Source organism: Solanum pennellii, chromosome 10 (assembly GCF_001406875.1).
Source record: "Solanum pennellii chromosome 10, SPENNV200".
In the NCBI taxonomy this organism is placed as follows: domain Eukaryota; kingdom Viridiplantae; phylum Streptophyta; class Magnoliopsida; order Solanales; family Solanaceae; genus Solanum; species Solanum pennellii.
In genome coordinates, this window is record NC_028646.1 from 3,254,918 (window position 1) to 3,281,626 (window position 26,709).

A 26,709-nucleotide genomic window follows, 5' to 3' on the forward strand; every position below is an offset into this window, starting at 1 on the left:
AAAAATTTATATATAATTTAGTAAAAAATTATAAGGTAGAAGGGGATAAGTTGAGCGTATAGGGTGGGATCGATGGTCAACTTACTTTCGTAAAAAAAGTGATTGTTTTCCTTTTTTTTAAAAAAACTTAATTTGTTCGAGAAAGTGTTTTCCAAAAAAAATCAACTAAATATAAAAAATTAAAAAAATTCTCTCTTATATACCAATCACAACATTAATATATGTTCGAATATAGGAGGAAAATTATTTTCTAGAAAAATAAATTATGTTAGATACCTACCTAAAAGGAATAAATTTTACAAGGCCAAATACATAAACAAATCCTTAAACTTGTTGGGATTTTTCCCTCGAGTACCTTAACTACGTCATTTTTCTACTGAATCATTAAACCGCTCATAATTTGTTCCTTTAAAACACTGTTGGTTGATTTTGATCGGCTTTTCTATTGTAAATGCCTTCAATTGTGTTCGAATTGTGATAATTTTGATTGAAGAAATGAAGACAAACCGTGTTAGTCTCATTTGTTTTCTAATGTGTTCAAATGACTTAAGTAAAACACAATTATTCTCGAACATTTTCATTATCAATTGGATTAATGAGTTCTAGAACAACATATGTATCCTCTATCAATACCCCTCACAAATCTGGTTCCACATCAGACAATAGTGTTTGTTTAAACGGAACAAATTATGGGGGTTCAATGATTCAATAGGAAAATGACGTAGTTGAGGTACCTGAGGGAAAAAACCAACAAGTTTAAGGATCTGTTTATGTATTTGGCCATTTTACAAATACCATGAAAAATAATTGTGATGGTGTGGACTGTGGAGATAGGCTACAAGGATGGAGACAAAAAGATAAAAAGGTACGTTAAATAATAAAATATCAAATATCGAATGAAAAATTAAAAATGTAAATTAAACATTAGGAAAATGGGCTGAATCATTTTTCCAATTAGTGGTTCCCAAAGATATAATTAACTAATTAATCCAAACAATAAGACATATATTGTAAAGAGACTATACTAACATTTAATATTGAAAAAAGAAAAGGATAAAACTAAGCTGACTTAAAAAAGTATTTGCAAATTAAAGTCAATTATGCAATGCTATCTTAATCAAGCAATTATTTAGTGGAACCTTTTTCTAGCCACTCTCACATCAATAATTAAAATTTCAAATAGGGAAAATACATTAATAGCAAGATAATAATCTCTATAGTAATTGATAAAGTCTTAAACATAATCACTAATTATATTTTAAAAAAATATTAACTCCATGTTAATAAATTAAGGTATAATATGAAAAAACAATTATCCTTTTTTAATTTGTCAAAAATAACAATTAAAAAAAGAAATCAAATTTTAAAAAATATTTGACAAGTAACAGTAATGGAGGAGATTAAACTTATTTGCTGGTAAACATTCACAAATTTATCATAATTACTAATTCTTTTATCATTTAATTATCATGTGATTACGTTAAATTCGCGTTGTTATTTTATATTCGACGAAAATATAATTAGTTTGAACAATAGAATGTATATTTTTGCCTTTATATTATAAATTAATATAATAATAAACAATTTAATATAAATACTAGATGGTAGTAAATTTTTTGTTTGATTGGTTCAAATTTCATACAATTTGATGTTACAATTGGATGTATCCTCTGAATGAATGGGAAAAAAAAAGATATATACTCTGAATCATTTGTCATTCTTAATAAAGGAGGATGTTACTATATTTAATTTGAACTTTTATAAAAAGTTTTAATTTTTAGATGATATTTGATATTTATATTAAATTTTGATTCAATTTGCGTTAATCTTTTGAAATGGCTCAAATGGTTTAATTTGAGATTTTTATATTAGAGGTATTAAATTTGAAATTCCTTATCCTATGATAGCAAGGGGTTAACTTTTTTGAATCAAGCCAATCGCATGCAGTTTGCCTAATATAATTTACTTCTTTTTATGTGGTTTACGAACTATTGCATAAGATTAAAGTTTATCTTGTGCATACTTAAAGAATAGCAACTACGAATTTTTTTATCATTAAAAATTACATACATAACAAAAAAAAAATTGAAAAGAGTAAATTGTTCTATAGAAACAAAAATCATTTATATTATTCATGTTTAATTCGTAATCAATTTTTTTAATTAAAAATAAAAAATATTGGTCATCTTTTAACAACTTTTAGAGCCTGTTTGGCTCAGCTTAAAAGTTGGTCAAACTGACTTAAAAGCTGATTTTTGACTTATTTGACTGTTTGGCAATACTCAAAACAGCTTTTTTTAAGTTAAAAAAAACTTATTTTAAGCCAAAAGTTAAAAGCTGGGGCAGGGGTGCTTTTTTTTTTTTTAGCTTATAAGCTGTTTTAAGTTGACCACATTTTTATGTTTTTTCCCTTAATATTTTTATACAATCTCCAAATTATCCATATAACTCTAACATCTCTTTCTTCTATTTTTCCCTTTTCACGTTTGGCATAACAACTTCAGCACTTTTATCCAAACGCATAACTGCTTATTTTAAAAATAAGTTTCAGCACTTTCAAAAGTACTTTTTTAAAGCTGCTTTTATTAAGCCCATCCAAACGGGCCCTTAATCTGTCATATTTCAATATACAAAAATAGTTATATTTATAAATCCTTTCTAAAATATGTAGTTAAGAGGATGTAAAATTTCAAAGTTAAAAACTAATTACGCATGTGAAAGTATGAAAATGAATTTCTAAAATTAACGTATTTTATTTAAAAAAAAGTTAATCAATTTAAAAATTATTTCTAAACAATAATTAGTATACGACCAACTTTTAAAAAATATTTCTTCGTGTATTTATAGTTTTTTTTTTTTTAAGTTTACGAGAATAGCTTAGATTACTCTAGAAAAATTATTTCTCTCAAAACCTGGATATATACACCTCGAAAAAAAAGTTAATGAAAAATACATCTTGTATAGCTTCCTACTTTCTTTTATTTCCTATTCGTGGACATACATCCAAATTGAAATACATAAATTAAATATCACGTTTATATATTACTTTCATTTTCAACAAACACATGCAGGGGCGGAGCTATCCTTAACGTAGGGTTCATCCGATCCTCCTTCGACAGAAAACTATATTATTTATATATGGTTAAAATAGATTTATATATATATAGTAGATATTGAACCCACTTCGGCTACTTATTTCTACAATTTTGAACTCCTTATTGAAAATTTTAGCTCCGGCTCTGACCACATAAACAAGGCACATCATCCTGCCTATGTATAATGGAGAAGCAACCATTATTGTCATTGAAAGTGACATACACTAAACATATATACTATAGTTTGATTGGATACTCTGGGGGATTCAAACTCGAGGACTTTGATTGAGACTGAAGGAGTACTTATCACTCCACCACAATCTTTATCAGTTATATACATATTAATTGTTACGTTAAAACAAGGCTAAGCACATTGGTGACCCAAGTTGGCATCAAGTATCACTTAAGACACCTTAACCGAGCTTTGTTCCTTTTAGACATCTTATGTACAATCCCGTTATATCATTTCAACATTTTTTGTTGATATGACATGGTGAGTGTTATACACACACTAACTGCGCGTGAGGGCTTTATTTCATTATTTTTTAAAATAAAATTCTTCTTCTCCATTTTTTAGCTATCATTTTCCAAACTTAAACTTTTTCAATAATGAAAAGGTTTAATGATGTCAACTATAAATAAGTAAATTTCAGCCTACATGATTTAGATGGTGGCGGAGAAGACGACTAGTTAGGCATGAGTGAATTAGTGATGAATTTTGTGCAAGAAAAAAAATATATTATTCGAGCTTAAAATATCACATGTCATCAAGCTCAATGGTCATTTTTTCTACTTAAAAATCATTATTTGAGCATTATTATTTATATTCGTATCATATATCTTCGTTTAATTCATTATTTTAACACATTAACAACAAAGATACTATACATACTTTATATATTTGAAAAATTATCAAAAAAATATCAAAACAATAATATCGCAACTCTTCATAAGATATCTAAGAAAAATAGTGCTAACTTTAAGACATCGATAAATTCAACCTTAAAAAATCAAATATGAAACATGTAACTAATTAAGAAGTGTTTGGTTGTTCACAAAACTTGAGGTTGTCACATTTTTATAAGTGGACAAGAAATAATTCTTTATTTGTGGACACAATTTTGACAGGACCATATATCATTCATTATCTTAATTACATGTGACATTTTTCGATCGTACGTACAAGGTAATTCAAGTACATATACTAACTTCAATTTGTTCAACGAAAAGCATTTAAATTTAGTTAAATAGATATTTAATATTGGCACAAATTTTTATGAGTTTGAAATCTAAAGGGTATAAAATATTAATAAAAATTTTAAAACGATATATAAAATTTTATATTAACCAAAACGGCAAAATCGCTGGAACAACAACAATTTACTCCACCGGAAAAAGCACGATTTTGCAAAATGTGATTCTTTTTTTTCTTTTTTTTTTTTTGAAAATCGCTGGCAGAGATTTTCAATTTTAAAAAAAAGTGGCAGCGATTTACTTTTTTTAAAAAATAAATAAATAAATTTGTTTGAAAATCGCTGCCTTTAAATTTTATTTTTTGTAAAAAAAAATGGAAATCGCTGCCTAGGCAGCGATTTTCAAAAAAAAAAAATTTAAAATAAAATTGAAAATCGCTATCTAGGTAGCGATTTGAATTTTTTTTAAAAAAAAATTCACATTTTGTAAAATCGCTGCAGTAGCAGCGATTTTGCTTTTTCCGATGGAGTAAATCGCTGTTGTTCCAGCGATTTTGCCGTTTTGCTTAAAATAATTTTATATACCGTTTTGAAATTTTTGTTAATATTTTATATCCTTTAGGCTTCGGACTCAAATTCTTATCGGTACGTAAGTACCTCTCGATTAAGTTATGTACCTAGTGATGTTATAATAAAATAATTTTTAACGATAATAAATATTAATATTAATAAAAAATGTTAACATCTTTACCATTATCAGTTAATTATCATTAAAATTAATATCGTTAGAGACTTTATATAAAAATTTCTAATTACTACTAAAATACATATTTAAACACTAATAATATCTTTTATGCCGTGTGCTTGTGTGAATATTACATTATTCAAAAATTGTCATATTAAACGTTTTATTGACAATTTAAAAAAAGAGAACAAGATAATCCAAGCATTTATTGAGAGATTTATCTTTTATTTTAATATAAAAGAGAAAAATGTAATATACAAATTAAATAAAAGATTCTTGGAATATTATATTATATAGTTTAATAATGTATCTACAGCAGAAAAATGTTGTAACAGATCGTCAAAGGCAATCATATTTTTAAATATATTCCCAAAAAATAGCACAATAATTTTGTGGAGCCTTTTCAGCCGCCTCACAAAGTATATAATATAAAAATATTTATACACACATATCAATAAATTAATTATGTGATATAATCACTAGTATCGCCGAAAAATCATTTGTTATATATCTAAAAGAATCATGTGATAATATTGTGTATATTATTCAAATGTCAGAATCAGACCAAACATAAATTAGATGAGATAGTTAAATATAAATATTTTCGAGTTCAAATTTTGAAAATAAAAAAAGTTTCATTAGAATAATTACGTTCAAAATAAATATTGTAATATTTATTAAATTTTAATATAAAGCAAGAAATAAAAAAATATTGAAGCAACATAGAGGTGAACGATGATATGAATTTATTTTAAGGACTAGCTATATATATATATATATATTATTTAACTTGAATAATTGTTCACATATATATATATATCTATTTTATATTTAAAAAGCAAAAACTTTATGATCAGTTGAACCCATAATACATTTTCAGAAAAATATATATATAATATGGTGTGTGTTGCGTGGCACTTAATTAGAATTTCTACTATATGTTATGTAAGAGAAAATAGTTAACTGTTGACAGCTAGTGATAATGGGTTAATTAATATATAACTTGGATCGCGATTGAATGATTGAGATAATTATATTTTAAATTTAAAATTTAAATAATTGGAAATATTATTATTAGAAACGAGTTTTATGTAATGAAATTTTTTAAGTCTTATTGGGTCAATATCAGCCGATCGAATCTTTGTAGCGCTATAATTAATACTACTATTAATTAAATATATTGCCTAATTTGGCCTCCAGTTTACATAACCAACACACTACACTTTATTTTTGCATTTTCAATTTTTTTTCCTTAGTTTATTGTTAGCACCTCCATCGCTTAGTAGAGGCGGAGCTACGTGAAATTTGTGGATTCGAATAAATTTATTATTTTTTTTATATTTATATTTGTACTTGAAATTTTTTATATAATCTCATTTAATATCTATACATAATTTTGAAATTACGTTTTTTATTCTCCAAAAAAAAATATAAAAAAAAATAAATAGAAATGTGTCGACACGCGCTGGAGTGAGCGCGTGAGTGATAAAATAGAATCCTGCTGGTTTTATAGAGAACGATGGGCGGACTTGCCGGCTTTAGTTATCCGCAGACACGCCTACTTTAAATTTTTTCTACAAATATGTCGTGTCAAATTCTCATTGGTCAAAAAATATAATGGACCCCACGTCAAATGTGGGACCCAAATACCATTAATGAAAATTGTAAGGAAAAAACGGATCCATACCACGCGGCGGAGTACCTGAAGCTTAGCCGACAAACCCGGTTCAACCCGGTTTTGTCACCGTTTTCCCCCACACTTACCAATTATCTGCCACCTGTCCATTATCTCTCAAGCTTTCTCATATCTTCTCCGACAAACATACGTGAAATATACCCCTAAATTCTCGATCAACTTTAGCAATACATTCAATGTTACTCTCGACTTTTAGTTTCCCTGCTATTAAAAAAAACTATAACATATATGTCCTTCACTTTAGTTCTTATTCATTGATTCGATATTTAATAAATGTCAAATCTGTTAGGTTGTGGAGCCTCATTAATATTTGATGTACTGCCAAATTTTAGGTTGTACTGTTCGTTTTCCATTTATTCTGTGTAACTGTTCATACTCTGAATTATTAATATACCCCACCGCCGTGGAAGTTTACCCACGGGTGTTACCACGAACTATTGGTTTCTCTCTCTAGATCTCTCATCTCTCTCTCGAAAGTTCTTGTGTCCTTCATTCATCAAGTGTGTGTGTGGATTCGATCCTAACAAAATCTATAGATAAAATTATGACATATGTATATCTGCTAGTACAAAGGGTGTACAGACGCTTTAATTTTTAGATGACAAACATCAAATACCAAAAATATAACGAAGAATATGTCATATTTTTTCTTTTTTTCCCCTTTTATTTGTTTGGTCAACTTAAAAAGTAAATAAACACTAATAAATATAGTAATTGATTGTAATAAATTACTTACCCTTAAGATTATGCGTTATTGTTTATTGTAGATAATTTTCTTAAATTAAAACTCTGGACTCTGGAGTATAGCATGTATATATTATAATAATTAATTATAACTATTGTAAATGGATAGGAAAAGTTGTTTTCTTTGGTAACGTATATATTTTATTAAAAAATAATAAATATATAGTATTTGTCATTTGTTTATTAAATAAAAATGTAAAAAAAAAACACAAGAGTCTGCCGCCATCAAGCACACAAATGTCACGTAACTGACTAGGCCCCACATTTTGTAGAAAAAAGAAGGGCCCCACAAAAACCCATGGGGGCGGCTATTTCTCATTAGTCAAATTTTTCCTATATAATCTCTCTTCCCCTTTCTCCATTTTCTTCATCTCTGTAACATTTTGAATTAGCTATGGCGCCTAAGGAAAAAATTGGTGCAGTCACAGCTATGGCAATGGTGAATTTAAATGGAATTTCGAAAGAGGTGCATTATAGAGGTGTAAGGAAGAGGCCATGGGGGAGATACGCGGCGGAGATAAGAGATCCTGGGAAAAAAAGTAGGGTTTGGTTAGGTACTTTCGATACTGCGGAAGAGGCGGCTAGAGCTTATGATAACGCTGCTAGAGAATTTCGTGGAGTTAAAGCGAAAACGAATTTTCCTCAATTAGAAAAGGAAAAAGAGGAAGATCTGAAATTCGCTGTGAAAAATGAAATCAATCGGAGTCCGAGTCAGACTAGTACTGTTGAGTCGTCGAGTCCGGTTATGGTTGATTCATCATCGCCGTTAGATCTAAGTCTATGTGGATCAATCGGCGGGTTTAATCATCATACGGTTAAGTTCCCGAGCTCCGGTGGAGGTTTTACCGGTTCGGTACCGGCGGTGAATCATATGTACTATATAGAAGCACTTGCACGCGCCGGAGTTATAAATTTAGAAACAAATCGGAAGAAAACGGTAGATTACCTCGGTGGTGGTGGTTACTCTGATTCATCAACGGTGATTGATTTTATGCGTGTTGACGTGAAATCAACAACCGCCGGTTTAAATCTGGATCTCAACTTTCCTCCACCGGAAAACATGTGACATCACCAGAGTCGACGATGAAGACGATCGGTGATATTTTGCGAGAAACATTTTTAATTTAGTACAATTTCCTTTTTAATTTAAACAGAAAAGGAAAAAAAAAGTATATAGAATTAGATATATAGATGATAGAAAACTGAAGAGCCATCGCCGTTGCTGCTGCCGCCGTCGCCGCCGGCGACGATTAATCACCGCCGATGTCAATATCAAGAAGGGCTGATCTATTTTTACCCTTTTTTGCAACAGAAAAACAACAAATCTATTTGATTTTGCCAAGCTGTTGTTTCCATTAGATCATCCTTATCATATTGTTATTATAATACATTGTTGCCGGTTTTTTCAGCTGAAAAAAATTATCACTATTCTCTATTTCACTCTGTTAATTCTTGATAAATCGAAACGAGAGGGAATTATTCGAATAGTAAATACGTTCGTATTTTTTTGTTTTTGTGAATCGGTCGGAATGTGAGGAGCAGGCGGCGGCGAGCGAGAACCGCTAAAAGAGTTTTGCGGTAAACGTGCGGCACGTGTGGTCCATTAGATTGTACGGAAAATGGCAGATAGTGGAGATTGTGCCACGTGGATATTGTGTTGTTTATTTTAATTTAAGTATGATTTATCTTTTTGCAGCTAACGTAACAAATACGTACATTCAGTTTTGAATGCATTACGTATACGGATATGTTTCTTTGTTTATTACGTTAGTATTTTCTCAGTTTATTTTTATTTATTAAAATATAATAATTGATACGAATATTTTATTAAATTATACGATGAGTCCTGAGGGTAAATTTGGAATTAAAATGTAATGTTAGCTGTCTGTTGGTGGATCCCCGACATAAATAGTGGTAAGAATCTGTTTTCGAGTAAGCACACCGGTAGTTAAAGCTTAAAAACAACGTTAATTAATGAGAATCACAGAGAAAAACAGATCCCTTAGCCGTAATTTGAGCAGTATTTAAGGATTTAAGTCATTGTGTGTAAAGAGAAATTAAATAAATTTGTTACTCTCATTTCATACTCCCTCCGTCTCTATTTACTTGTTCATATTTTTTTAATATTTATTACTATTTATTATAATATTTTTTTTATATCTGTTTCTATTTACTTGTCCATTTTAACAAATTAAGAAAGGATAACAATACTTTTTCCTATTGTGCGTGCTTTTTGGAACTAGAAAATACATTTATTATACTTGAGAGTTGCATAATCTTTTAAGTTAAGGATAAAATTGTAACTGACCTATAATAATCAATGGTGTCTTACTATGTGTGACACTTGTAAAGTGAACAATAAATAGAGACAAAAAGAGTATTAAGTCAATTTTGAGGTATTTCACGTCCTTTAAAAAGAGTAGATTAAGATATAAGTAAATTTAGTTTATCATTTTTTATTTAATTATTATCAAATTCATGATTAAAGTAATTAAATATTAATTAATCACTAATTTCAATACAAACTAATGAAGGATAAAACTGAAAGAACATTTTAAAAGTAATCTTGAATACAAATTAATCTGAAAAATAAAATGCCTCAAAAATTTAACTTACTATGAAATAGATGGAGTGCTCTCTATGTCCCTAATCAAACAAAAATTTTATTTGACCAATGCATGGATTAAAAATTTAAGATTTTTAAGAAATTTTAAATTTTTCAAAGTAATTAATTAAGGATATAATAAATAAAATTATTTTATTTTTTATTAATTTATTAAAATAAATAAATAATTAAAGACAAATATAAAAGAAAAAGTAACTGATTACTGATTAGAAACAGAGAGTATATAAAATATCACATAAAATATATGTAAAATTATACGATATATTATGCCAAAATTTTAGTAAAAACTTCTTTTTTTACCCTTTTTACTTTCTTCTTATAAAAAAAGTAAAAAATATTTACTATCTTAACGACCCTCATGTTCATTTTCAAAATTTTCAATTTAAACAATAATAGCGACTCCGTACCTAAGACACACTACGCAGAGTAGCAGACAGGAAGTGGACCGACATGTGGAGACGGACATGAGAAGTGTAAGAGAAAACGCGGCTGCCGCTTTTTTCGTGGGTGGGCCCCATCTCATTTTGCCGTCCACCAAATTTTTCTTTATTTTATTATTAATACATTCTTTTTAATTTATTTGTCTTAATATAAAAATAAATTATTTTTTTTAAATACACTTTATATATATATGGTTTATTTATCAGTAGCTACTACAATTGATAAGCTTTTAAAAAGGAAAAATTAATGTAAGGTCAAAATTAAAAATTATTCACACTGTTTTAGTATTTTTTTTTTATAATTTGGCCTAACACACTGATTTAAATTCTGTTGTAGTTGTGAAGCAATTGGGAAGGACCACAAACTTTTTTTTTTTTGAAAGACACTTTAAATGTTGGAAATCAATTACTTGCTATAAATATTATTCTAAAGAGTAGCTGTCATTTTAATATTTTCGAATATAATTTGAAGAATGATATTAGAGGAAGCTATTTGAAGTCATCAAACTAGAATGACCTCATTCAAATATTGGTCCCCATTTATTTCATTCATATAAAATTAATACTCATAAAATTCCTAAACAATAAATATAGTACGATGACTAAAGTACAAGAAACAATATATAGTACTCTCTTCGTCAGAAAATATTTGTCATGTTGCGCTTATCAAAAGTCAATTTGATTAATTTTTAAAGGTAAATTAGATCACATTAATTCGATATTTTAAACAAAAAAAATTAGATATTCTAAAACTATATGAAAAGTACTATAAATTACAATTTTTTACATACTAATATAAATAAAAAATGTATCTTAAAGTGTTAGTCAAAGTTTTTATAGTTTGACTCAAAATATGATAATCATGATGAATAATAACGGAAGAAGAGAGTAATAAAAATTGAATGATAAGAAACTACATGAATAATTATAACTATTATAACATATCAACACTGTTCTAATATGTGTCCTTTATAATTTTCTATTTCAAAGTCAAGTCTTCAGTAAGTTGAAACTGTGTCGTATTAATATCTAATAATCATCTCTCACTAATAATATTTTTTAATTAATAATAAAAATAAAATTATTCACCTAATCAAAATTTAAACTCAAAAATCTCCGCGTATATAGATATGATGCATAAAGAGAATATATTATTGGTATAAGAGTGTGGACGGCTAGTACACTACATTTCTTTATTTCCTTTATATTTTTCTTTTTCCGAATTAATTTTCGAACACTTCAACTAATTTCACCATAGTTTATATCTAATATATTTAATTAATTAGCCCTTCTTTTCATTTTACTTTTCCTAATTTTAATAACTAGGAGAAAATTATTATTATTTTAAGAAAAAAACATTTTTAGTTTAAATAATTATATAAAATAATAGAAATCAAATTTGAAGTTTTAAAATATTATGAATAAAATTAATTTAATAAATACAATACATTGCTGATTAGATTTTTTAAGAGATGTGTCACGTCAATTCTTTTATAAGAATAAGTGAAATTTAAAAAAGATAATTATTTTTCTTTTTAATTTTCTAACCTTTTGACACAAGAATATTTTTTTTTTTTACAAAGCTTATAGAATAATTAACAGTTTAACACGTCTTGATGAGGAAAAAACAGGCAATGAAATTGACGTGTTAGCAAAAGTAGGAAACATTGTCCAAATAAAAAAATTGATAAAAAAGATATATTGGAGTAGCTTTTACTATAAAGTTTTTTCCCCTTATTTTAGGGACATGTCAATTGTTTTGATCCCAACATGCATAATTATTATTATTTTATATAACTATCAATAAAATAGTAAAAGTATATGGAAATAAAAAAAGAAAAGTTGAGGGGAAATATGTGGCATTAGAACGTGGATGAATATAATAATAAAAGTTGATAAAAGTTGAGTTTTACTGGAAAATATTTGTTTGACCAATTCAACACACAATGATTGTTATCTAATGCTTAAACTAAAGTAATCTCAACCAGAAAAAAAATGCTTGACTAGCCTATGATGATTCCGTTTTCCATGTTTAAGTAACAAACACTTTTGAATCTCGTAGTATTAAACATGTCAACGAGAAAAATAGTTGAAATGAAAGAATTACCGAAAAAAGAACGTAAGTGACCCTTTTGAAATAGGCTAAAAAGGAAAGCGGGATCCAGGCCAAGCTGCCCCTATATTTGAAGATGTTGATTTCCTCGACAAATCTTAGGGTTGACCGGTTGAGTACATTACTGCATGGGCCGAGGGTCCATCGCTACACATTACCTTCCTCAGACCCTACTCGTGTGGGACTACACAGAGTATGTTGTTGTTGTATGTCAGGGTTGAGAAATACAGTACACAATTGGGTTGTGGTTACATCTTTCAACTTAAAATGCAGTTGACTCGATGAAGCCAGAACCAATATCATTCATCGTATAAACGTTACATGATTAAGAGGGTCTACGAGGTTACCTGTTGACAAAATCCTCATTGAAGTTGCTGAGCCTGCAAATTCTGTTGTCAATGAAGAAAACAACATATCCTTGGTTGAGTCAAGAGTGGTTCAACTCTATAAATACTTGGAGTCATAAAATAACACTCGCGTAGGATCCATAATTCAGTGAAGTTGGGGTCAGCATCAAAACTACGATACATGTATTCATTTAGACCAAAAGTCAAATGACAGTTACAGGAGAAAACATATGTTTCTGTGGAGCACCTATCGTGCCCTACGTTCAGACATTCTCTTAGTCCATAGACTGCATGGTAAAACTTCGCGTGAACCTTCTGACATTCATCATAAATCATCGTTGCAATCTGGTTGAATACCAAGTATTAGAATGAATCTAAGCATATGTTTTATTCAGCAAGAACTACGATGACAAAGGCCAAAAGATATATGCTAAGTTTCAGACCTTCATAGTGCACTGATACTTGAGCTTATTTAGAAAATTAATTCTTTAACAATCTCGTAGCCACATGATTCACAAAATCTACAAGAAGAAGTACTTTGCAAATAATCTAATCAGACAAGTACAGAAAAATCACATCACATACATCACGCGAAGTCTGCATTCAATCTGAGAATGCATAATATGTTGTTCAAGGATGATAATGTTCCATATGGTGGAAGTGGTCCTATTTCATCAGGTTCACAATTTACTAATCGAGGTTCAGACTCAGAACTCTAGTGCAGCAGAAGTAAAAATCTTATGTTATCGTGGCCCTCTCTCTATGGCCTCTGTAAGTTGATAACCAGCATTTCAACTTGTACAAGAACTTCACTTTTTAACTTTGGTTGTCCAATAAAAGAGCAAGCATACAAGCTTGAGAGAATACCAAATGAAATCCGCTCCGCTCCCCTACCTCCCCAGCAAAACGAGAAAACAATTGGGATTAGGAGAAGACTTTTGCAGTTTTAGGGGCTTTTATTCATATCAATGTCACTTAATGAGTCTACAACTCTATGGATTAGAACTAGAGCTGTCAATATGGGCTAGCCCACCCCATCCAGGCTAACCCATACAGACTTTGACATTTTACAGGCCAGGCCGGGCTAGCCCATTTTTAATGTGGGCCAGAAAATGGTCGGCCCAACCAACGAGTACGTGGGCTACGGGCTTGCTGGGCCAGCCCACTTTACAAAAATATATATATTTTTATAATTATTAAATTAAATTATAAATTATAATTTAAAAATATTATCATAAACTTCGACAAAACAATTTTACATCATGTTAATGTTACTACTTGTTAATCAATTCACAAATAAAATTATCTTTATAATATTTATTAAGTTTTTTTTTTCAAGTAAAAGAATAAATATATAAATAGAAATAGGACAACTTTCACATATAGCAAACACAAAATTCATATTTTTATGTTATAGCAAAATTTGCATAATTGCGCTCCATAGCAAACATATATATGTATAATTTGTTATACATATAAAATTGAAGCAAATTGTATAAAACGAATTGTATAAAATGAGAAAGAGAGAAATTATATACAGTTTGAATTTATATAAAATGAGAAAGAGAGAAAGGCAAAAGAGACTTGGGCAGGAGAATATTTGTATTTTATAATTATAAGTGTATAAGACGATTATATACAATTTGAATTTGTATAAAATGAGAAAGAAAGAAAGACAAAAAAGACCTGGGCAGTGAATATACAATTGAATCGAATTGTATATAACGAGAAAGAGAGAAATTATATACAATTTAAATTNCCTACTTTAAATTTTTTCTACAAATATGTCGTGTCAAATTCTCATTGGTCAAAAAATATAATGGACCCCACGTCAAATGTGGGACCCAAATACCATTAATGAAAATTGTAAGGAAAAAACGGATCCATACCACGCGGCGGAGTACCTGAAGCTTAGCCGACAAACCCGGTTCAACCCGGTTTTGTCACCGTTTTCCCCCACACTTACCAATTATCTGCCACCTGTCCATTATCTCTCAAGCTTTCTCATATCTTCTCCGACAAACATACGTGAAATATACCCCTAAATTCTCGATCAACTTTAGCAATACATTCAATGTTACTCTCGACTTTTAGTTTCCCTGCTATTAAAAAAAACTATAACATATATGTCCTTCACTTTAGTTCTTATTCATTGATTCGATATTTAATAAATGTCAAATCTGTTAGGTTGTGGAGCCTCATTAATATTTGATGTACTGCCAAATTTTAGGTTGTACTGTTCGTTTTCCATTTATTCTGTGTAACTGTTCATACTCTGAATTATTAATATACCCCACCGCCGTGGAAGTTTACCCACGGGTGTTACCACGAACTATTGGTTTCTCTCTCTAGATCTCTCATCTCTCTCTCGAAAGTTCTTGTGTCCTTCATTCATCAAGTGTGTGTGTGGATTCGATCCTAACAAAATCTATAGATAAAATTATGACATATGTATATCTGCTAGTACAAAGGGTGTACAGACGCTTTAATTTTTAGATGACAAACATCAAATACCAAAAATATAACGAAGAATATGTCATATTTTTTCTTTTTTTCCCCTTTTATTTGTTTGGTCAACTTAAAAAGTAAATAAACACTAATAAATATAGTAATTGATTGTAATAAATTACTTACCCTTAAGATTATGCGTTATTGTTTATTGTAGATAATTTTCTTAAATTAAAACTCTGGACTCTGGAGTATAGCATGTATATATTATAATAATTAATTATAACTATTGTAAATGGATAGGAAAAGTTGTTTTCTTTGGTAACGTATATATTTTATTAAAAAATAATAAATATATAGTATTTGTCATTTGTTTATTAAATAAAAATGTAAAAAAAAAACACAAGAGTCTGCCGCCATCAAGCACACAAATGTCACGTAACTGACTAGGCCCCACATTTTGTAGAAAAAAGAAGGGCCCCACAAAAACCCATGGGGGCGGCTATTTCTCATTAGTCAAATTTTTCCTATATAATCTCTCTTCCCCTTTCTCCATTTTCTTCATCTCTGTAACATTTTGAATTAGCTATGGCGCCTAAGGAAAAAATTGGTGCAGTCACAGCTATGGCAATGGTGAATTTAAATGGAATTTCGAAAGAGGTGCATTATAGAGGTGTAAGGAAGAGGCCATGGGGGAGATACGCGGCGGAGATAAGAGATCCTGGGAAAAAAAGTAGGGTTTGGTTAGGTACTTTCGATACTGCGGAAGAGGCGGCTAGAGCTTATGATAACGCTGCTAGAGAATTTCGTGGAGTTAAAGCGAAAACGAATTTTCCTCAATTAGAAAAGGAAAAAGAGGAAGATCTGAAATTCGCTGTGAAAAATGAAATCAATCGGAGTCCGAGTCAGACTAGTACTGTTGAGTCGTCGAGTCCGGTTATGGTTGATTCATCATCGCCGTTAGATCTAAGTCTATGTGGATCAATCGGCGGGTTTAATCATCATACGGTTAAGTTCCCGAGCTCCGGTGGAGGTTTTACCGGTTCGGTACCGGCGGTGAATCATATGTACTATATAGAAGCACTTGCACGCGCCGGAGTTATAAATTTAGAAACAAATCGGAAGAAAACGGTAGATTACCTCGGTGGTGGTGGTTACTCTGATTCATCAACGGTGATTGATTTTATGCGTGTTGACGTGAAATCAACAACCGCCGGTTTAAATCTGGATCTCAACTTTCCTCCACCGGAAAACATGTGACATCACCAGAGTCGACGATGAAGACGATCGGTGATATTTTGCGAGAAACATTTTTAATTTAGTACAATTTCCTTTTTAATTTAAACAGAAAAGGAAAAAAAAAGTATATAGAATTAGATATATAGATGATAGAAAACTGAAGAGCCATCGCCGTTGCTGCTGCCGCCGTCGCCGCCGGCGACGATTAATCACCGCCGATGTCAATATCAAGAAGGGCTGATCTATTTTTACCCTTTTTTGCAACAGAAAAACAACAAATCTATTTGATTTTGCCAAGCTGTTGTTTCCATTAGATCATCCTTATCATATTGTTATTATAATACATTGTTGCCGGTTTTTTCAGCTGAAAAAAATTATCACTATTCTCTATTTCACTCTGTTAATTCTTGATAAATCGAAACGAGAGGGAATTATTCGAATAGTAAATACGTTCGTATTTTTTTGTTTTTGTGAATCGGTCGGAATGTGAGGAGCAGGCGGCGGCGAGCGAGAACCGCTAAAAGAGTTTTGCGGTAAACGTGCGGCACGTGTGGTCCATTAGATTGTACGGAAAATGGCAGATAGTGGAGATTGTGCCACGTGGATATTGTGTTGTTTATTTTAATTTAAGTATGATTTATCTTTTTGCAGCTAACGTAACAAATACGTACATTCAGTTTTGAATGCATTACGTATACGGATATGTTTCTTTGTTTATTACGTTAGTATTTTCTCAGTTTATTTTTATTTATTAAAATATAATAATTGATACGAATATTTTATTAAATTATACGATGAGTCCTGAGGGTAAATTTGGAATTAAAATGTAATGTTAGCTGTCTGTTGGTGGATCCCCGACATAAATAGTGGTAAGAATCTGTTTTCGAGTAAGCACACCGGTAGTTAAAGCTTAAAAACAACGTTAATTAATGAGAATCACAGAGAAAAACAGATCCCTTAGCCGTAATTTGAGCAGTATTTAAGGATTTAAGTCATTGTGTGTAAAGAGAAATTAAATAAATTTGTTACTCTCATTTCATACTCCCTCCGTCTCTATTTACTTGTTCATATTTTTTTAATATTTATTACTATTTATTATAATATTTTTTTTATATCTGTTTCTATTTACTTGTCCATTTTAACAAATTAAGAAAGGATAACAATACTTTTTCCTATTGTGCGTGCTTTTTGGAACTAGAAAATACATTTATTATACTTGAGAGTTGCATAATCTTTTAAGTTAAGGATAAAATTGTAACTGACCTATAATAATCAATGGTGTCTTACTATGTGTGACACTTGTAAAGTGAACAATAAATAGAGACAAAAAGAGTATTAAGTCAATTTTGAGGTATTTCACGTCCTTTAAAAAGAGTAGATTAAGATATAAGTAAATTTAGTTTATCATTTTTTATTTAATTATTATCAAATTCATGATTAAAGTAATTAAATATTAATTAATCACTAATTTCAATACAAACTAATGAAGGATAAAACTGAAAGAACATTTTAAAAGTAATCTTGAATACAAATTAATCTGAAAAATAAAATGCCTCAAAAATTTAACTTACTATGAAATAGATGGAGTGCTCTCTATGTCCCTAATCAAACAAAAATTTTATTTGACCAATGCATGGATTAAAAATTTAAGATTTTTAAGAAATTTTAAATTTTTCAAAGTAATTAATTAAGGATATAATAAATAAAATTATTTTATTTTTTATTAATTTATTAAAATAAATAAATAATTAAAGACAAATATAAAAGAAAAAGTAACTGATTACTGATTAGAAACAGAGAGTATATAAAATATCACATAAAATATATGTAAAATTATACGATATATTATGCCAAAATTTTAGTAAAAACTTCTTTTTTTACCCTTTTTACTTTCTTCTTATAAAAAAAGTAAAAAATATTTACTATCTTAACGACCCTCATGTTCATTTTCAAAATTTTCAATTTAAACAATAATAGCGACTCCGTACCTAAGACACACTACGCAGAGTAGCAGACAGGAAGTGGACCGACATGTGGAGACGGACATGAGAAGTGTAAGAGAAAACGCGGCTGCCGCTTTTTTCGTGGGTGGGCCCCATCTCATTTTGCCGTCCACCAAATTTTTCTTTATTTTATTATTAATACATTCTTTTTAATTTATTTGTCTTAATATAAAAATAAATTATTTTTTTTAAATACACTTTATATATATATGGTTTATTTATCAGTAGCTACTACAATTGATAAGCTTTTAAAAAGGAAAAATTAATGTAAGGTCAAAATTAAAAATTATTCACACTGTTTTAGTATTTTTTTTTTATAATTTGGCCTAACACACTGATTTAAATTCTGTTGTAGTTGTGAAGCAATTGGGAAGGACCACAAACTTTTTTTTTTTTGAAAGACACTTTAAATGTTGGAAATCAATTACTTGCTATAAATATTATTCTAAAGAGTAGCTGTCATTTTAATATTTTCGAATATAATTTGAAGAATGATATTAGAGGAAGCTATTTGAAGTCATCAAACTAGAATGACCTCATTCAAATATTGGTCCCCATTTATTTCATTCATATAAAATTAATACTCATAAAATTCCTAAACAATAAATATAGTACGATGACTAAAGTACAAGAAACAATATATAGTACTCTCTTCGTCAGAAAATATTTGTCATGTTGCGCTTATCAAAAGTCAATTTGATTAATTTTTAAAGGTAAATTAGATCACATTAATTCGATATTTTAAACAAAAAAAATTAGATATTCTAAAACTATATGAAAAGTACTATAAATTACAATTTTTTACATACTAATATAAATAAAAAATGTATCTTAAAGTGTTAGTCAAAGTTTTTATAGTTTGACTCAAAATATGATAATCATGATGAATAATAACGGAAGAAGAGAGTAATAAAAATTGAATGATAAGAAACTACATGAATAATTATAACTATTATAACATATCAACACTGTTCTAATATGTGTCCTTTATAATTTTCTATTTCAAAGTCAAGTCTTCAGTAAGTTGAAACTGTGTCGTATTAATATCTAATAATCATCTCTCACTAATAATATTTTTTAATTAATAATAAAAATAAAATTATTCACCTAATCAAAATTTAAACTCAAAAATCTCCGCGTATATAGATATGATGCATAAAGAGAATATATTATTGGTATAAGAGTGTGGACGGCTAGTACACTACATTTCTTTATTTCCTTTATATTTTTCTTTTTCCGAATTAATTTTCGAACACTTCAACTAATTTCACCATAGTTTATATCTAATATATTTAATTAATTAGCCCTTCTTTTCATTTTACTTTTCCTAATTTTAATAACTAGGAGAAAATTATTATTATTTTAAGAAAAAAACATTTTTAGTTTAAATAATTATATAAAATAATAGAAATCAAATTTGAAGTTTTAAAATATTATGAATAAAATTAATTTAATAAATACAATACATTGCTGATTAGATTTTTTAAGAGATGTGTCACGTCAATTCTTTTATAAGAATAAGTGAAATTTAAAAAAGATAATTATTTTTCTTTTTAATTTTCTAACCTTTTGACACAAGAATATTTTTTTTTTTTACAAAGCTTATAGAATAATTAACAGTTTAACACGTCTTGATGAGGAAAAAACAGGCAATGAAATTGACGTGTTAGCAAAAGTAGGAAACATTGTCCAAATAAAAAAATTGATAAAAAAGATATATTGGAGTAGCTTTTACTATAAAGTTTTTTCCCCTTATTTTAGGGACATGTCAATTGTTTTGATCCCAACATGCATAATTATTATTATTTTATATAACTATCAATAAAATAGTAAAAGTATATGGAAATAAAAAAAGAAAAGTTGAGGGGAAATATGTGGCATTAGAACGTGGATGAATATAATAATAAAAGTTGATAAAAGTTGAGTTTTACTGGAAAATATTTGTTTGACCAATTCAACACACAATGATTGTTATCTAATGCTTAAACTAAAGTAATCTCAACCAGAAAAAAAATGCTTGACTAGCCTATGATGATTCCGTTTTCCATGTTTAAGTAACAAACACTTTTGAATCTCGTAGTATTAAACATGTCAACGAGAAAAATAGTTGAAATGAAAGAATTACCGAAAAAAGAACGTAAGTGACCCTTTTGAAATAGGCTAAAAAGGAAAGCGGGATCCAGGCCAAGCTGCCCCTATATTTGAAGATGTTGATTTCCTCGACAAATCTTAGGGTTGACCGGTTGAGTACATTACTGCATGGGCCGAGGGTCCATCGCTACACATTACCTTCCTCAGACCCTACTCGTGTGGGACTACACAGAGTATGTTGTTGTTGTATGTCAGGGTTGAGAAATACAGTACACAATTGGGTTGTGGTTACATCTTTCAACTTAAAATGCAGTTGACTCGATGAAGCCAGAACCAATATCATTCATCGTATAAACGTTACATGATTAAGAGGGTCTACGAGGTTACCTGTTGACAAAATCCTCATTGAAGTTGCTGAGCCTGCAAATTCTGTTGTCAATGAAGAAAACAACATATCCTTGGTTGAGTCAAGAGTGGTTCAACTCTATAAATACTTGGAGTCATAAAATAACACTCGCGTAGGATCCATAATTCAGTGAAGTTGGGGTCAGCATCAAAACTACGATACATGTATTCATTTAGACCAAAAGTCAAATGACAGTTACAGGAGAAAACATATGTTTCTGTGGAGCACCTATCGTGCCCTACGTTCAGACATTCTCTTAGTCCATAGACTGCATGGTAAAACTTCGCGTGAACCTTCTGACATTCATCATAAATCATCGTTGCAATCTGGTTGAATACCAAGTATTAGAATGAATCTAAGCATATGTTTTATTCAGCAAGAACTACGATGACAAAGGCCAAAAGATATATGCTAAGTTTCAGACCTTCATAGTGCACTGATACTTGAGCTTATTTAGAAAATTAATTCTTTAACAATCTCGTAGCCACATGATTCACAAAATCTACAAGAAGAAGTACTTTGCAAATAATCTAATCAGACAAGTACAGAAAAATCACATCACATACATCACGCGAAGTCTGCATTCAATCTGAGAATGCATAATATGTTGTTCAAGGATGATAATGTTCCATATGGTGGAAGTGGTCCTATTTCATCAGGTTCACAATTTACTAATCGAGGTTCAGACTCAGAACTCTAGTGCAGCAGAAGTAAAAATCTTATGTTATCGTGGCCCTCTCTCTATGGCCTCTGTAAGTTGATAACCAGCATTTCAACTTGTACAAGAACTTCACTTTTTAACTTTGGTTGTCCAATAAAAGAGCAAGCATACAAGCTTGAGAGAATACCAAATGAAATCCGCTCCGCTCCCCTACCTCCCCAGCAAAACGAGAAAACAATTGGGATTAGGAGAAGACTTTTGCAGTTTTAGGGGCTTTTATTCATATCAATGTCACTTAATGAGTCTACAACTCTATGGATTAGAACTAGAGCTGTCAATATGGGCTAGCCCACCCCATCCAGGCTAACCCATACAGACTTTGACATTTTACAGGCCAGGCCGGGCTAGCCCATTTTTAATGTGGGCCAGAAAATGGTCGGCCCAACCAACGAGTACGTGGGCTACGGGCTTGCTGGGCCAGCCCACTTTACAAAAATATATATATTTTTATAATTATTAAATTAAATTATAAATTATAATTTAAAAATATTATCATAAACTTCGACAAAACAATTTTACATCATGTTAATGTTACTACTTGTTAATCAATTCACAAATAAAATTATCTTTATAATATTTATTAAGTTTTTTTTTTCAAGTAAAAGAATAAATATATAAATAGAAATAGGACAACTTTCACATATAGCAAACACAAAATTCATATTTTTATGTTATAGCAAAATTTGCATAATTGCGCTCCATAGCAAACATATATATGTATAATTTGTTATACATATAAAATTGAAGCAAATTGTATAAAACGAATTGTATAAAATGAGAAAGAGAGAAATTATATACAGTTTGAATTTATATAAAATGAGAAAGAGAGAAAGGCAAAAGAGACTTGGGCAGGAGAATATTTGTATTTTATAATTATAAGTGTATAAGACGATTATATACAATTTGAATTTGTATAAAATGAGAAAGAAAGAAAGACAAAAAAGACCTGGGCAGTGAATATACAATTGAATCGAATTGTATATAACGAGAAAGAGAGAAATTATATACAATTTAAATTTGTATAAAACGAGAAAGAGAGAAAGGCAAAAGAAACTGGGCATGAGAGTATTTTTATTGTATAATTATAAGTGTATAGGATGAATATATATATATTTGCATGTGTATATAAATCTTCTCTCGCTTTATACAAACAGAAACACAATTTATACATTTCCTTTCTGTTTGTATAAGCGTGAGAGGCGACGTGGCGAGCGAATTACAGAGAGTGGCGGGCGAGATATGGGAGAGGGGAACGAAAATATATGTATTTATACAATTTTCTCTTGCTCTATACAAACACAAACACATTTTATACATTTGTGTTTGTATAAAAAGCGAGAGAGGCGAGCGAGTATGCCACCAAACGAGAGTGGCGAGCGAGATTCCACCAAGGAGATTGGCGAAAATAGCTATAGTTTGCTATATAGGGTACAATTAAATCAAAGTATATTTATAGCATTTAATTTGAATTAATAGGTTGCTATTATATACAATTTTCCATAGAAATATTAACCTAATTATTTTGAGTCTAGACTCTCTTTAATTTTAAAATTTAATATTATATTATATTTTTTTAATTAATTCATATTGGCCCACGGGCCGACCCTATCTATATTTCTCAAGCCCCTCAAATCAACAGGCTTAGCCAGGCCGGGCTAAAAAGTCCTTCTCTTAAATGGGCTCCAAAAATCTTAGTCCATCCCTATTAAATCCCGGGTTAGGCCAGGCCAGCCCAACGGGCCTAGCCCATATTGACGGCTCTAATTAGAACTTAAAAGATCTTAGATGGATACAAGAAATAAAGACAACAATCTTTTTAGAAGTGAGTAAATATATATCATAAGGGACATAATTAGAAGTTCCAGAAATATTCCAGGAAACTAAAATCATGTAATATATTGCTTTATCTAACACTACCAATTGTGATGAAATGAGATAAAAGGCACAGGCGACAAGTCAAGGCCATGTTCTCATTCCGTATTCTACTATTATTCTCTTAAACCGCATGGATATAAACCTCACTAGAACTCTTTGACATTCATCATACATCATCATTGCAATCTAGCTTAATACCAAGTATTAGAACGTCGCTTACATCTCAACAACAACACTAGAAAGGAAAAGTGTATATGCTAAGCAACTTTTGGTCTGACATACAATGAGATTTAGTTTTCTTGAGGCTTACTATGAAATTAACTCATCAACAATTAATATCAGCTGCACAATTCACAAATCTGCAAGAAATACGTATTGCTGCATCAATCTACAATCAGGTAGCCACAACAAAAACATCAATTGTATATTTTAAGGCTTAACAACATGTCAACATATGTTGATATCTTTATTTTTTGGTTCCCAATCCGGTGTCCAGTATCCAAATTGGAGCCCGACTAAATCCGGATTCATGCCGGAGAGTACCACATTGGGGGTGTAGTACTCCCTAACAAAGCGGTTCATCAACCACTCAACGCTCAAACAAATGCAAACATTTCATACTCCTAAATGCAGCAGATGCAATGCAAATATAGGCTAATACCCAAACAAGTAAAAGTTTACATAGCATAATCTTTTAAAAACTTTAGTGCAAATGTAAATTCTTCATAGGGAGGACATTGATGAGCATTATATACGCATAATCGTGCATCCAACAAACTAATTCTCGTAATGTGTCCATACAATAATTCAAAAAGAAGTAAAATTTACCTTCAAGAGTCCAACCATAGCTTCGAGGAGTAGCAGATAACATTGAATTCAGCAATGCTGAAGCCGTAGCAGTGTGATATGGAAACATCGTTTCAACAATTACACAACTCATTTCAACAGGTAACCTACAAAATACAAAGAAAAATTCGATCTGGATCAATATCATATACAAAAATTAGTGAGAAAAATAATTAAATTTTCATATATATATGTGCATATAGTTAATCAATCTGGATCAATAGCATAGGTAAGAGAATTAAAGTATAAATACTAAAATAATTGCTGAAAATGGACAAAAGAAGGGTTGTGGCAAATTGACCTGAAAATGCGAGCGGCGATGGGTTTCTGTGAAGGAATACGAAAAGGAGAGGAGGAGACCTTCGGCTTGGAGCCTCCGGCAAGTCTAACGGCGGCTGTTCGGCCGGAGAAAGTGGCGGAGCGGAGGAGGGACCTGGCGGTGATAGTGGCCATGTTTGTTGAGGCTTCTAGCAGAGGTAAAAGGGCTTTGTTGAGGTTTTAGGGGGTTATCTAAAAAAAAAAAAAAGATTTTGTTCAAAAATGAATCAAATTGTAAATTTATTTTCAAATTTTTATATCTTAATTTAAAAAAATATATTATTTCGATATTAAGTAATTTAAGATGATATATTCTTATATGATTATTTTCTTATTCAAATTATAAGTAGTTATGTTTGGCAATTTCTTTTTAGACGACTACTACAACCATGTATGGAGAGTAAAATGTACACAGATTTTACTCTAAAGGTAGAAAGATTGCTTTTTATAGATTTCGATTGAATAAAAAATTATTTAAAGCGATATAAAAAAAGTAATAAAAGTGAAGAGGTCATGACAAAATATCAAATCCTTCTGAACAATACAATAATCAAAGTACAAGAAACACCAAATAGAAACAAAAATCCTTTGACAAGAAACTATAAGAGTAATGTTAAAACTTATAGTATGGAAGGAAAAACAAAATAACGCTCTACAACGTACCTACTAACCTTATATCACAATAAATGTCTTCCGCAACTTCCTATATATGGTCATCTCTTATTCACAAGTTCAAACTATCATCCAAATCACTTGTAACTTGTCCTTGATATCTTTGTTTATGATTGTATCTCTTCTAGTATGCCAACATATACATCATCTTCATTTTTACAACTTTTCTGTTTCAAATGTAGAAAATCTTGACCGGCCAAAACGTGGTTTTATATGACATAATTAGTTTAATTATCACCTTGTAGACTTGTCAATAAATTTTAGTCACTTTTTTATCATACAAGACTTTGAATACCCGCAATTTCTTAAATAATAAACTCAAGATATTTGTAACCGCCTCTTTGTATTTACTTGACTAAGCATCACTAAAAAACATACTATCTGCATATTTAATAATGCTTGATAAAATCACAATCGAATAATTATTATTTTTTTTCATCTTGACAAATAGTACTAGGGATTTCCTTTCGAACTAATAAGGAATTGCATAAACTGTATAAATATATCGACAAAGCGCCTGTAGCTCAGTGGATAGAGCGTCTGTTTCCTAAGCAGAAAGTCGTAGGTTCGACCCCTACCTGGCGCGTTATTCTTTAATTTAATTTTTTTTTAAAAAAAATATAATTCCTTTTGTTTATTAGGTGAATTATATTTCAATTTATGTCAATCAAATTTAATTAACTCTATTTAAATAGTGTTCTCTACGTTCATTAGAAAAACTATACATACACTTGTATCATATTATAAGCTCAATTATGACGTTGCAGTATCAAATAAGTTATTTCATATCGACTTTACATATATTGAATACATTAACATTTTATCCACTAAACATAAGTCATTGTTAGAATTTCTTTTCTTTATTTTTATAGTTTTTTCACGCTCATTAAAAAAATTATATATACAATTACACCATATCATAGAGTCAATTACGATATTTCAGTATCAAATAAATTATTTAATTTTGTAAACATGATTTATATCGTCAGTACATAGATATTAAAAATACATAACATTTTATCCACTAAACATAAATGAACACTCATGATGATTGGAACTAATGACATGTTGCTCACTTACTTTTTTGAAAA

The 26,709-nt window shown here is 29.8% G+C and overlaps 3 protein-coding genes, 1 long non-coding RNA gene and 1 other non-coding gene across 8 annotated transcripts; 3 read left to right on the plus strand and 2 right to left on the minus strand.

Moving 5' to 3' along the window:
- The first annotated feature begins 7,816 nt into the window (after positions 1–7,816).
- LOC107032445 (ethylene-responsive transcription factor 4-like) lies at positions 7,817–8,972 on the plus strand. The gene has a single exon (XM_015234048.2). The coding sequence runs from the start codon at positions 7,868–7,870 to the stop codon at positions 8,537–8,539; it is 672 nt and encodes a 223-aa protein (XP_015089534.1). The 5' UTR covers positions 7,817–7,867; the 3' UTR covers positions 8,540–8,972.
- Positions 8,973–12,538: 3,566 nt separating this feature from the next.
- On the minus strand, positions 12,539–14,110 carry LOC114074383. Its single transcript, XR_003574768.1, has 2 exons — positions 13,000–14,110; positions 12,539–12,836 (listed from the first exon to the last, which is right to left on the minus strand). It is a non-coding gene; the product is annotated as an uncharacterized LOC114074383 (long non-coding RNA).
- Positions 14,111–15,985: 1,875 nt separating this feature from the next.
- Positions 15,986–17,133, plus strand: LOC107032458 (ethylene-responsive transcription factor 4-like). Its single transcript, XM_015234059.2, has one exon. It carries the CDS (start codon positions 16,036–16,038, stop codon positions 16,705–16,707), a length of 672 nt encoding a protein of 223 aa, XP_015089545.1. The 5' UTR covers positions 15,986–16,035; the 3' UTR covers positions 16,708–17,133.
- Positions 17,134–20,706: 3,573 nt separating this feature from the next.
- LOC107032511 (protein NUCLEAR FUSION DEFECTIVE 6, chloroplastic/mitochondrial-like) lies at positions 20,707–25,143 on the minus strand. 4 transcript variants are annotated; one of them, XM_027912238.1, is made up of 4 exons: positions 24,930–25,143; positions 24,611–24,735; positions 21,168–21,209; positions 20,707–21,004 (listed from the first exon to the last, which is right to left on the minus strand). In XM_027912238.1, exons 1-4 carry the CDS (start codon positions 25,079–25,081, stop codon positions 20,991–20,993), a joined length of 333 nt encoding a protein of 110 aa, XP_027768039.1. In that variant the 5' UTR covers positions 25,082–25,143; the 3' UTR covers positions 20,707–20,990. The 4 variants fall into 4 exon arrangements, with proteins under 4 accessions (XP_027768039.1, XP_027768038.1, XP_015089600.1 ...); XM_027912237.1 differs by having other exon boundaries at positions 20,707–21,209; XM_015234114.2 differs by lacking the exons at positions 20,707–21,004; positions 21,168–21,209 and adding an exon at positions 21,243–21,512.
- Positions 25,144–26,131: 988 nt separating this feature from the next.
- TRNAR-CCU lies at positions 26,132–26,204 on the plus strand. Its single transcript has one exon. It is a non-coding gene; the product is annotated as a tRNA-Arg (tRNA).
- Positions 26,205–26,709: the final 505 nt, after the last annotated feature.

Excerpts from the sequence above, each read along its gene's own strand:
- LOC107032458 (XM_015234059.2), top strand. The coding sequence starts at position 16,036 with ATGGCGCCTAAGGAAAAAATTGGTGCAGTCACAGCTATGGCAATGGTG.
- LOC107032511 (XM_027912237.1), bottom strand. The coding sequence starts at position 25,081 with ATGGCCACTATCACCGCCAGGTCCCTCCTCCGCTCCGCCACTTTCTCC. Across the intron at positions 24,736-24,929 it reads ATCGCCGCTCGCATTTTCAG|GTTACCTGTTGAAATGAGTT; the intron begins GTCAATTTGCCA and ends TGTATTTTGTAG. Across the intron at positions 21,210-24,610 it reads CTATGGTTGGACTCTTGAAG|AATTTGCAGGCTCAGCAACT; the intron begins GTAAATTTTACT and ends CATTGACAACAG.
- LOC107032445 (XM_015234048.2), top strand. The coding sequence starts at position 7,868 with ATGGCGCCTAAGGAAAAAATTGGTGCAGTCACAGCTATGGCAATGGTG.